Raw genomic sequence first — 13,086 nt, forward strand, 5'->3', positions numbered from 1 at the left:
GTGGGGTGCTCGTGGCTTAGACGGTGTGCTGGCTTCAATTCAAAAAAGTGAGGGTATTTCCAAAATGGCTGATATCTTGAAACCCGAAACTTGAGCCCGGCATAAGTGGGGTCTTTTGTTCCGACGCATGTGAAGAACTTTCGGCAATTCTCAGGTATCAAATTGAGGCTTTAAACCTCGTGTGCAAGGGCGCGTATATCGCTTGTGAGACTGAGACTGAGAAAGACGTTTTCGACTTGTCCTATATCAGTTACCGCATGCAGTGTAGCAGCACGTGTAATCCCTTATTAACTGACTAGTCGTCTATTTCTTATCTCATGTGCTACAAGCCATCTGTAAAAGTGTATCATCTGTATTACCTAGCTTGTGACAAACGGGCGTTGAGTCGTCGTCTGCCGTCTGTCGTCTTACCTGACGATGTGCATCTATCTGCATCTGTATCTCTGCAACCACCTACGTCATATCCTTGAACAGTTCCTGTACAGTGCATTCAGGGTCGGGGTTACAGGGCTCTCAGCCTGGACTAAACTGTTCCAGGGGCACCTACTCTGTAGAGTGAGGTGAAAACAAACGGCCATTCCTAATCCTTCCACCGTAATCGCTCCGAAAGAGTCATGCCATTAAACCTCGTACAGTAAATTCCCTCAATTTTATTTATTTCTCGCTCAAGGATAATAATAGGGACGATTGTGTATTCTGTCGGATTAAAAACCGTACAGTCCCGTATATCCCTGACCTCATCCCCATCGGGCCTCAACCCCGAGATGCTAACTCTTCCGTCTGTCCGTTTCCGTCCGTATACTGTATGTAACTCTCAACATAGCCTCAGTCCGTAGATAACGCTGTGCAGCAGAACGAATCACAACCTCGTCTACCAGTGGGACTTGAAGCCAAGAACGGTTTACCTTGGCAATGGACTTAGCGCCGTTATCCGATTGGTGATGGCTTCATGTCTCTTTGTGCAATAAACATTTTACCCACGTTTACCGCGCTAGGAATTGTAATTTTGTTTGCTGTGCCTGTTGATCTGGGAAAGGTATCTTTTTTTCGGGATATCAATAACAGGCTAATTAATATCACTCGGAAACATGCCAACATTTCTCCGGCAAATGCTCTTAACTATTTCACAGTTACTAACTGACCGTCTGTTACGTGCTTTGTCTCAATTCATCACGCAGGGTCCCGTTCGCTTCATCTAAGGGTCCAAGCCACCAACTTACCGATTGTGACTGACCGACGTAGCATAGCATTTGTTTTCTGTTCGCTTCGCTGCTCTGCTGCGCTGTGCTGTGTGCTGTACTGACTCACGCATATCGATGAGCCATGGAAAACCGGATATAACACAGCGAAAACACCACGACGTCTTGACTCACTCGTCATCGATCTCACCAAACTGTCCGGGGACAAGAACATCGCGAAAAGCCTCACGACGTCAGAGGTTACCTACCTGTTCTTTGACAGTCGTTACTGTAGAACTATACCTACTAACACTGCAATGGCCCACTCACACTGACTTCATATTGTCTAAGCGCAATGCAAACAAAAAATCCTCTTAGTGTCGCATCGCATTGGACGGATTAGTGTGAGTGGAGTTTTCTTGTGCTAACAACAAGTCAAGCCGTCAAGGTTGAACTTGTAAGTCCAAGTAGGTACTGCAGAGGAGGACTGACGAAATCAAAACGGGCGGATGGCTTTTTGGCGGCTTATTCAGATGGTGACTTTGCATGACAAGTGCAGATGAACCTCGCTTGGGTACGGATACGTTACTCATGACGATCAATGTTCATCGAGTACGGAATACTCCATAACTAGAAGCTAATAAGTGATCGTCATTCTTTTGAACCAAAGGAGTCTCTGGGTAAACAATTATCGTGATCCCGACATGAGCCGAACTATGTCCTCTCCTCCCATCATGATTCCTTATCTCACCCAAATCGATCAACACCTCAACAATCCATTTCGACTCAATTGAATCCATTATTGATTACCCGATCTGCCTCAACCATGTAATAATCTCCCCTTTCCCCGCTCTCATCATCTCCATCAAAGTCTGGGGTTGTACACACACATCTATCCCTCCCCGCCAAAAGCCACCACCATCTCGACAGTACCCCATACCTAAAATACCACTCTGCAGTATCACTCTGTCCTGCGCGATATAATTCACAAACATGCCACAATGACTCTTTCTTCCTCTCTATATTTCATATCACAATCACATTAATCACTTCCCCCCTCCTTCTTCCCCATATTCCCCCGCAAACCAAAACAACTCCACTTCCTCTGGGCACTCTTGGTCTCACCACCAACCGTTCTGTATCACTCCCAAAGCGGAAATACCATCGACAGGACCAAGTACATGTGAGAGTGTAGTCAACATTCTCTTTGTAAGCCTTGCACATGTAACACTAAGTATCTCTTCCTCATTATGAAGTATCACACGAAAAGAGTTCAGTTTATGTTCCCGTTGGTACTACCCTACACGTAACACTGCAGTTCAGGTTCCGTCAAGGTAAAGGGCAATTCAAGTTTCCATCATAGGTATGCATATGAGACACACTGACTGCATGTACTTCTCAACATAGTGCCTCGGTGCAGATGTTCACACGTGTCATCATAGCTTCTCTGTAGATGCGATGCTTTACGCCAAAGTGTTGCGATTAATGAGACCCGTTCAATGCGAGAAATCGCGCAACATGTTCTGCATTCGGTTCATCGGGAAGTGTTTGATGCAACTTCACTCACTCACTCACATCTGGAGATCACGAGATGAACTATTGGCTTGTCTCACTGCGGTCAACATCCGAAGATAGAACTCATAACCCTCCTTGACAAGTATATCCTTGTACATACACACTTCATTCTCTCAAGACCTAGATCACTCTTCAACGGTCCAGAACATCGAATTTAACCAAACTTGTTTATGCTATTTTAATTATTACCATCATCGCGCCACTCTCTATCCATTATCATCACTCATACTCCTTTTAGTTCTGACCATACTTCTTGAAGGCACCAATGAGGCCACCAGTAGATGCGTCGTGACCCTCGCCGTTGCCCTCCTCATCAAGCTCCTTGAGGATCTTCTTGGCCAGGACCTTACCCAGCTCGACACCCCACTGGTCGAAGCTGTTGATGTCCCAGATAGCACCCTCAGTGAAGGTGAGGTGCTCGTAGTAGACGATCAGAGCACCCAACTCGGCAGGGCCAATGGCACCACCGACGAGAATAGAGGTGGTAGGTCGGTTACCCAAGAATCGCTTGTGAGGGACAAGCTCCTCAGGGGCACCCTCGGCTCGGACCTGCTCATCAGTCTTGCCAACCATGAGGGCCTCGGCCTGGGCAAAGTAGTTGGAAGCAAGCATCTTCTGGTGAAGGTTGTCGCTGACGGGGTTGTGAGACTTGGCGGCGAGGATGAAATCAGTAGGAATCAGCTTGGTACCCTGGTGAACAAGCTGGAAGAAGGAGTGCTGAGCGTTGGTGCAAGGCTCGCCGAAAAGGATGGGGCCTGACTGGTTAGCTTGGTCTTTGTCGCGCATGCAATAACTTACCAGTGGTGTACTTGGCAGAAGAGCCGTCAGAGGTAATGGTCTTGCCGTTAGACTCCATGGAGAGCTGCTGGAGGTAGGCAGGGAATCGGTGGAGGTACTGGTCGAAACTGATAACTATTAGTGTCTGCATACTCACTGAACATCCAAACTAAACTTACGGAGCAACAAGGTGAGTCTGGGCCTGGAAAAAGTCAGAGTACCAAACGCTCAGGAGACCACCGAGAAGAGGGATGTTGTCCTTGAGAGGAGTCTCACGGAAGTGCTTGTCCATGGCGTGAGCACCGCTAAGGAACTTGTGGAAGTTGTCAAAGCCAACGTAGAGAGCAATGCTCAGACCAATGGCACTCCAGACAGAGTAACGACCACCGACCCAGCTCTCAAAGCCAAACATGTTCTTGCTGTCGATGCCAAACTTGGTCACCTCCTCCTCGTTGGTGGAGAGAGCAACAAAGTGCTTGGCAATCTCGCCCTTGTTGTCGGTCTTCTCGAGGAACCACTTCTTGGCTGTGTTGGCGTTGGTGGTGGTCTCGGCAGTGGTAAAGGTCTTGGAGGCAATGAGGAAGAGAGTGGTCTCAGGGTCAGATTCCTTGAGAGCCTCAGCGATGTGTGTGCCGTCAATGTTGGAGACAAAGTGAAGCTTCATGTCGTCAGCACCGTAGTGCTTGAGAGCCTCGGTGACCATGACGGGGCCGCTGTGAAATGTTAGCTTGATCTACAGGATACGGTATAGCAAAGCAACATACAGGTCAGAACCACCGATACCAATGTTGACAATTGTGGTGAGCTTCTTGCCGGTGTATCCCTTCCACTCTCCGCTGCGAACCTGCTCAGAAAACTCTTTCATGTGCTGGAGGACGTCGTTGACGCCGCCCTGTGTGTTCATGACATCAACACCCTCAACCTTCATGTCCCAACCACCAACGTTTCGCAGGGCAGTGTGGTAGACGGCGCGGTCCTCGGTAAAGTTGATCTTCTCGCCAGCAAACATGGCATCGCGCTTCTTCTCGACACCAGCCTGCTCAGCGAGCTTGACGAGGAGGTCGAGGGTCTCATCGTTGAGGAAGTTCTTGGAAAAGTCGAAGAGGATCTCGGAGCTGACACCACCAGAGGTGAAAGTGCGGGTGAATTTGTCGAAGCGCTGAGGGTCAGAAGCAAAGGCTTCCTTGAGGACGAAGGACTTGCCAACGCTGTCGCGGTGCGACTGGAGGTCAGACCAGGCGGGGAGAGTGTTTGCGGGAGCCATTTTATCGATATTTGGATGAGTATAGGGAGTATAGAAGGGGAAAGAGAGGGGAAGAGGGAGTTTAAGAAGAAGAGGGGAAATGATGTTGTCTTGTATTTTGCTTCAGATCAGGTCCTCATACCTGAGCTGTTCCATGAGTGGAGGGGGAAAGAGCAAAAGCGCGCGCGGGGGGTGGGGTCATCATCCCACCAAGTGGAAGCTTCAAGCTTCAAGTCAACCGTTTGATGTTGTCATGATATGATTAATTAAAGTTGGGTATCGATAGGGTATGATTGCTGCTGTTAATTGATTGTTGGTAATTCTATCACGGTATTTAATTGATACTTAATTAATCGTGCTTTATCAATTACCTACCCCCAAGCTTAAGTCTCTCAAGCTCAAACTCGAACTCGCCCAGCATTTTAACCCCTCCAATGACAACATTCCTCTTCACCATGCTTCTCACCACCAGAATTTGGAGCTATAGCTGTGCAGTATCTATTACGCTAATTGACAACCCCGCCTAGCAATGTTACCTGCTGCCATGATTGAGCTACATTTTACCTTTTTTTTTTTTTTTTAACTGCTACTGACTGATACGCAGATGATCTTTCTAATCACCTAGCTTGGCTGACTGAACTTTTCACAGCTTTTCGTCATGTCTCCATAATCAACAGCCCTGCGTCATCGTGTCCAAATTCCGGTTGAGCCGGGCACTCGCCGCAGTTGTCCCGCATCACCTCCGGTCTCACCACCCAAGACGTCTATCAAATCCAAATTCGCTCTTGTTGTTGTAGGATGAGCTGTGAACGAACTGGAATGCAGTGTAAACTGTACTCTAGCAATAAAAACATGCATTAACCATAATGATCCACCTGCAGTAGCTTAATTACTGTTTTGACACACCATGGTGCCTTATCCCCCAATATCCATGTCCTCGGGACTCTTTACCCCCAAAGTACAAGACTAAACCCTGACATGACTTGAGTTTAACCAGAAATTAAGTGTCTTTTTTCTCACATCACGAGTCAAAAATACATCAGTATACATTAATTTTGTAACCCAGGACGGACAATACATAATACCACTGCATACTAATCACGGCAATCTCTATGGGAAACCCGTGTGGCCAAGGTAGACTAGTTGAGATCCATACTTCATGATATGGGAACACGCCCAACTGGTCTTCTATCTAACCACCGTCTTGGGCGTCGATACAGGTAACCATTGCATAATGCCTACACCAACCCTGAAAACAATCACGAACCTCAACACTTCAGCATGGATAACAAGTAACTGCCAATTTCTTTTCATTATACTCATTGATGCCATGGCAACCCTGACGAAAAATGACCAAACCTTTTCTACACCAGCCATCTAAGCACCATTGCTCTGTTTAAATCACACGCACAACATATCTGATAGCTACTGCGACTGCTTCTACTCGTCGTCCTCTTCAGACTCGTCATCCTCAGCCTCGGCCTCGGCTTCAGGTTCAGACTCTTCCTTCTGTCCATTAACGGTTTCTGTAGCAGCGCCACCCTCTTTCTCAAGCTTGAGCCACTCGTCCCACTCGGGGAAGAGCTCGTCGTCCTCACCAGGCACACCGATAAGCTTGGCTACTCGAGCCTTCTTGTTCTTCTCCAGACCCTCCTTCCACTGGTTCACTAGTGGCACAGTCAAGCTGGGCTGGTAAGTTTGACTGAAGAGAACGGCTTCTGCGAGTCTGCCAGTGTTGGTAAGAATCTGTGTGCAAGCCTCAATGTTGCCAAGGAGCCATTGGCATGAAAAGGCAACGTTGTGAGCACCAGCCTCTTGTGCCTGAGCAGCCAAAGCAGACAGGCCGTCTCGGTCGCCTGTTGATGAGTGCAGAAGCAGCAGGGACCCAAGATCCTTGGCATGTGTAAAGCACTCGGCAGCAAGGGCGACGTCCCAAGCTGATAGCGCAGCGTCACCAACAGTCTTCCACTTGTGGTCAGCATCAGCCTCACGAGCAAGGTCCAGAGCAATGGCAAGTTCATTCAATGCTAGGGCAAGATCAAACTTGTGCTCGGGATCTGTTGCAACCTCCAATGCAAGCTCCTTGTGACCCTGGCCTTCCAAGAATCGAGCAATCTTGTTGAGCTGGTCCTCAGGGATGGTTGGTAGCAACTCGGCAGCTGTCTCCATATCCTCTCGGAGAACAAGAGTCTGGTACTCAAGCACAGGAAGAGAAAGACCGAAAGAGGTGACGTTGACATCCTTGTCGGCGAGGTAGATTCGGGAGTCACGCTGGATGTAGCCCAGGATGTACTGGGCCTTGTCAAAGTGAGAGATGGTGTAGGTTTGGTCGCCAACAAGGTAGTTGAGTCGGTTGGTGCTGTTGGTGTAGATGAAGCAGTCGCCAATCCATTCTCCAGTTCGTACACTGTCTGGTCAGCAGGTTTCAAACACAAATTTGGTGGGTACACATACGATTCACTAATATCAGTGATAACCTCAAAGGCAGCCTCAACACCATCTTCCTCGACTTGTCCAGATTGGACAGCCTCAACGTAGTTCTCGCGAGAGAATCGTAGCACGTAAAAGGTATCCTCACAGGCAATTGCAACCAACTCTCCGCTATCGGACCAGTAAACCTGCTTAGGCTCAACCTCAATTCTTCGAACAAGGCCACCGGTGGTCCAATCAAAGAAGGAGACACCGCCCTGACCAGTAACTCCGAGAAGAACACCACCGTGGAGTCTCTCGGCCTGGAAGCCGACGTCAAGACCGCCGCTCTTCTCGACAAAATTCTTGAAGAGCTTAACGCTCATGGCTGACTCTCGGATAGCAAAGTCGTTGCTGTTTTCCTTGGAAGCCCAGACAAAGTCGAGCGCTGAACCGAAAGCCTTGTTACGCCAAGCAAGGGCAGTATAGATGATGTATTCACCATCACCACAAACAGCGACGAATCGGCCGTTGGGGGAGTGAATGAGCGTTTGAGGGTAAACTTCGCAGGTGCCGAGATCCTTGGTGGGGAGCGAGATGGGCTCGTTGTCCTTAATAGAGGCATCTACGATCGTTAGCATGATTCGACAAATGGATATCAGTACGCACCTCCTCCCTTGATAATAGAAGAGACAACCTCGTTGTGACGGGCCCAGATGAGCTTGCCAGATGTATCCATTGATACGGCTGGCTCCTCACGACCAAGCTTGACAACGACAGCACCATCGTCAAAACCAACAGCAACGCCCTGCTTGCCCTTTTGATATGAAACACACCAGGCTCGCTCCAGACTGTAGTTAAGAGACTGCTCGAATCGGTAGGTGTTTGCGTGCCATATCCTTATCGTACCGTCCTCGGAACCAGAAATGATGACGGGCAATTCGGGGTGGTAACAAGCGAACGAAACATTGTTAGTGTGGCCTTCGAGAGTAGCGATCAGGGACTTTGTGGTGTAATCCCAAATCTTGACGGTTCGGTCGTCGGAAGTGGTGAGGAGGTAGGGCTTGTCGGAGTGAGGGTAGTAGTCGACGTGGTTGACACCCTTGGTCTCGTGGGCCTCGAGGGTGAAATTGGGGGTGGAGGATCCAAGACTCCAGATCTTGACAGTTCGGTCGAGACAGGCTGACGCAAAAGTGTTTGTGTCCTTGGGGTTAATGGCCAATCCCATGACATAGTGGCCGTGGCCCTCGAACACCTGCACGCACTTCCATCCCTTCTCCCAATCCCAAAGCTTGATGGTCATGTCATCGGAGGCAGTCAACACAAAGGGCTGTGTGGGGTGGACGGCAATCGCTCGAATGTAATCGGGGTGCGCCTCGAACGAGGTGATCTTCTCGGAGGTGTTGTAGTTGTAGACTCGTAGTTGGAAGTCATCGGAACCGCAGACAATCCAGTTTTTCCTGGCAATGAATCGACCGGCGCGGACAGGGACATCGGTGAGCTCAAAGGTCTTGACGATCTGTTGGGTTTCATGGGACCAGATGTAGACGTGGCCTATACTGTTAGCTGGGAGCTGAGCCTCTACAATCGAAGGGCATACCGCTGTAGAGGGTTGTGAGAATCCATGGCTCGTGAGGATGGAAGTCAATGCCCTTGACTCGCTCACTGCGAGCATAGAGCTGGCGCTGTATTGCGAAACGTGTCAGCTCGGATCAGATCAAGGTTGAAGCTGTGAAGCTGTAGGCAGTTGGTTGTTGCGCTCGAGACAGCATGGCATGACCCTGCTATCAACGAGGCGCACCCGGAATCACATCCAAACTAACCTTGACGTCTAACTTCATCTTGTCGTATGTCGTCGCTGTCGCGTTGCGCAGAGTTGAAGTTGCAAGCTGTCCAGCAAGGGCGGTGATAGTGAGTGAGGTAGTGGGGTCAACGGCAAGAATCCCTGGAGGAGTCTACCATGCGGGACGACAGTGGTCGCAAAGAGAAGTAATACTGAGAGGAACAAGAGTTAAAACAGAGCCAAATATTCAAACGCTAATCATCAATCGTGACTCGATTTTTGGATTGACAACGTAGCTTAAGCTCTTCAATTTTGAGCTCCCCAAAATGTGTCCTGCGGCTCTTGCCAGGCTGGCCATCCCATCCAATGCCATGTGTTGTTGGCCTGAAGTATCAGGCCTCGACCTCCTTATCCCTTCTTATCGCAGGGATGCTCCAGAAAAGGGGTTATAGGGTAACTCGTCAGTGAGAGAAAATAGACATGATGTCTCAATTGAAGTCGTTTTACGCGATTTACTATTATTGGTTCTTTGTGAATTATGTCGTTTACTGTAATTCATTGTATTTCCATTGTCATCAGCATAGTTGAGAATCTGTGGCCCATGTTGGTTGTAATATTTGACACTTTGGTGCAAACTCATACCCGGATGTAACATCCAAAACAAAAGTTTCAATGTGGACCTCTACCGATCTTGACCATCATGCACAATTAAGTAGCTGTTCTATTCTCAGATACCTATTATAATTCGGTAATTTACCCTGCAATTCCTACCTATCCAACCAAGCAGGTTGTTCGACACGCGTCGTCTTTTACATCATCAGGTGTGGCTGTACAAGTTGAACGATCTAACATGCAATACATACAGTGCACCCTCAATTGGGCTCTGGATTGGGCAAACCACAGATCTTGATCTAGAGGGCAAGTCCTGCTACATGGACTAAAAGTTCCATCTCATTTACCCCTTATGCTTATGGATGCTTGACTGGAGCCTCGCTTTAAGATCAACAAAGCTAGAGCCCGTGTAGTGGCTTTACCTCAACCTGACAGCACAGCCCAGACCAGCCATTCCCCACAGTCTGAAGCTCCTGTGTCGCAGACTGAGACACTGTGTTTACAGCACTTAAACAGCGCTGCACAAACTCTAGTCACAGTGCATATCCCCTGAAGCTATCCATCTCAAAGGTCCACCGCCACGGACGGCTCCCCTTCTTTCCATGCCCCCCGTTCACGTCCACTAGGTCTAGGTGCCATCTGGGCTCGGCTCGTCTCGTCTCGGGCTCTTGTTGCTTCGCCTCCTCATACCTGACCTGACCTGGGCTCGACTTGGACTTGACAACAAAACTCTCCCATCTTCCCTTCGATCTCACTCTTTTCCAGATCGTTGGCGCGCAATCTTCCTTTCGCCTTCATTTCGACCTGCAAACTTTCGACTCAAAGCGGCCGGTCTACGCTCTCTCCACGTTTATATGCGGGGTTACAAATCATCCACTTGAATCCTCTACCGTACTCTCACCATCTGCCTTTTTGCTTGATCAGGAGTTTGTCAGCGAGCGCAGACTTCGTCTCTCTGCTCCAAGTTATCGACTTTGTCGATAGCACCTTTTTCTTGTCTAGCAAACACCTCATTAACAGTCGCAGCCATGTCTTGGAAGCTCACCAAGAGTATGTTTACATCCAGTATTTATCTGGCTGACCCCCAACGACCAGTCGCAACAGCTAACATCCATCAGAGTTAAAGGAAACCCATCTGGGTCAATCCTTGAGCCCCTTTTCTCGGTCACCGTCTACTTCAACCATCACCGACAAAGAGAAGGAGGCTCAAGCCAGCGGTGCCGTCACACCCACGACCGAAAGTGCCATAGGTGAGCATATCAAACTGGGACAAAGGTCTAACGACTAACGAGTACAGCCGCCTCTGAGGCCATGACACAGTCTCCCGTAGTCAAGCCACCCAAGCCCGGTATCCTCGTCGTTACACTCCATGAAGGCCAAGGATTTTCCCTCCCCGAGCAGCACCGAAGTGCATTTGCTTCATCACACCAAGGATCGATGTCCTCTGGAAGCGCCATTTCCGGTTCCGTTCGACCCAGCTCCTCACAGCGCGCTGCCGGATTCTCCAACGGAAGACCGCAGTCGTCTGCTGGTGGTTTCAACGGTATCCCGACCAACCACGGCAGAATTTCTGGCAAGTACATGCCGTACGCCCTCCTCGATTTCGACAAGGTCCAGGTCTTTGTCAACTCAGTCGACGGAAACCCCGAGAACCCCCTCTGGGCTGGCGGAAACACCCAATACAAGTTCGATGTTTCAAGAGTGACAGAGCTCGTCATCCACCTGTACATGCGCAACCCGACGGCACCACCCGGATCCGGTCGAAGCCAGGATATCTTTTTGGGTGTCGTACGCATCAACCCCCGATTCGAGGAGCGACAGCAGTACGTCGAGGACCCCAAGGCCAGCAAAAAGGATCGCGAGAAGGCGGCTGCCGAATTCGCAGCGCGTCACGGCCACCAGGGTGCCGAGTGGGTTGACGTGCAGTACGGAACCGGAAAGATCAAGGTCGGCGTTGACTACGTCGAGACTCGAGCAGGCAAGCTCAAGATTGAGGATTTCGAACTTCTCAAGCTGGTCGGCAAGGGCAGTTTCGGTAAGGTCATGCAGGTGCGCAAGAAGGACACGAACCGAATCTACGCCCTCAAAACAATCCGCAAGGCACACATCATCTCGCGGTCTGAAGTCGCCCATACACTTGCCGAACGGTCTGTGCTGGCACAGATCAACAACCCCTTCATTGTACCACTAAAGTTCAGTTTCCAATCACCAGAGAAGCTCTACTTTGTCCTGGCCTTTGTCAACGGAGGTGAGCTGTTCCACCACTTGCAAAAGGAGCACCGATTCGACGTCAACCGATCACGCTTTTACACTGCCGAACTTCTCTGTGCTCTGGAATGTCTGCACGGTTTCAGCGTGATCTACCGAGATCTCAAGCCCGAGAACATTCTCCTCGATTACCAAGGCCACATCGCTCTGTGCGACTTTGGTCTTTGCAAGCTTGACATGAAGGATGAGGACCGAACTAACACTTTCTGCGGTACTCCTGAGTACCTGGCGCCTGAGCTGTTGATGGGTCAAGGATACAACAAGACTGTCGATTGGTGGACCCTTGGTGTTCTGCTTTATGAGATGTTGACGGGCCTGCCACCCTTTTACGACGAAAACACCAACGAGATGTACCGCAAGATTCTATCAGAGCCTCTTCACTTCTCGGATGTGGTTCCTCCAGCCGCCAAGGATCTCCTCACCAAACTCCTCAACCGTAACCCTGAGGAGCGACTGGGAGCCAACGGCTCAGCTGAAATCAAGGCGCACCCCTTCTTCCATGCTATTGACTGGAGGAAGTTGCTTCAGCGCAAGTACGAGCCCACATTCAAGCCCAGTGTGGTATGTATTCCGTATCCTATTTTAGTCTTGAATCTTACTGACATGAACAGGCCGACGCTTTGGACACAACCAACTTTGACCCCGAATTCACATCTGAAGCGCCCCAAGATTCCTTTGTTGATGGCCCCATGCTGTCACAGACAATGCAGAACCAATTCCAAGGCTTCAGCTACAACCGACCAATTGCTGGACTTGGAGATGCCGGCGGCAGTGTCAAGGATCCGTCGTTTGTCGGTAGCTTGACGGATAACCGATAAATCTTGCAAAAGACGGAAGGCAGACGTTAGACAGCGAGCAGGCTCGAGTCTGGGCTGGCTTGACTCACCCAGGCAGGATACCAGTCTTTGTCAGTCAAAAGAGCCATGTAACTGGAGAGGTGGAGTTGTGGGGAACAGGTATAAGCAATGAGAAGCACAGAACAGAACAGAACAGTCTGGGAGAACCTAGAGGATGGGGATGGGGGTGAGGATGAATGTAGATAAGAAGCCTACTTTGCTTTGGCGTGTTTGGAGTTTGATACACTCGTTAGTGGGTTTGATGCTGTAGTTATGTTACTGTCTCATGTTTGCGAGAGGTTGCTGGCCTTGTGACTTGTTTCATGTGGTGAACCTGAGGTTATGGTTAGTATTGTCAATTGGATAGTGTACAGCTCAAGAGAGAGAGATAGGTATTTGACAACC

General features: G+C 49.5%; 3 protein-coding genes across 3 annotated transcripts; 1 reads left to right on the forward strand and 2 right to left on the reverse strand.

Annotated features, from left to right (window-relative positions):
• Positions 1-2,987: 2,987 nt before the first annotated feature.
• On the reverse strand, positions 2,988-4,794 carry FPSE_05814 (uncharacterized protein; the record flags this gene model as incomplete). Its single annotated transcript, XM_009258932.1, has 4 exons — positions 2,988-3,508; positions 3,552-3,658; positions 3,710-4,243; positions 4,295-4,794. 4 exons carry the CDS (start codon positions 4,792-4,794, stop codon positions 2,988-2,990), a joined length of 1,662 nt encoding a protein of 553 aa, XP_009257207.1.
• Positions 4,795-6,213: 1,419 nt separating this feature from the next.
• Positions 6,214-9,023, reverse strand: FPSE_05813 (uncharacterized protein; the record flags this gene model as incomplete). Its single annotated transcript, XM_009258931.1, has 5 exons — positions 6,214-7,180; positions 7,228-7,807; positions 7,852-8,736; positions 8,783-8,867; positions 9,006-9,023. The coding sequence occupies 5 exons, from the start codon at positions 9,021-9,023 to the stop codon at positions 6,214-6,216; spliced, it is 2,535 nt and encodes an 844-aa protein (XP_009257206.1).
• A 1,582-nt stretch (positions 9,024-10,605) lies between these two features.
• Positions 10,606-12,663, forward strand: FPSE_05812 (uncharacterized protein; the record flags this gene model as incomplete). The annotated part of the gene is made up of 4 exons (XM_009258930.1): positions 10,606-10,627; positions 10,696-10,827; positions 10,875-12,406; positions 12,457-12,663. 4 exons carry the CDS (start codon positions 10,606-10,608, stop codon positions 12,661-12,663), a joined length of 1,893 nt encoding a protein of 630 aa, XP_009257205.1.
• Positions 12,664-13,086: the final 423 nt, after the last annotated feature.

Source organism: Fusarium pseudograminearum, chromosome 3, assembly GCF_000303195.2.
Source record: "Fusarium pseudograminearum CS3096 chromosome 3, whole genome shotgun sequence".
Classification (NCBI taxonomy): domain Eukaryota; kingdom Fungi; phylum Ascomycota; class Sordariomycetes; order Hypocreales; family Nectriaceae; genus Fusarium; species Fusarium pseudograminearum.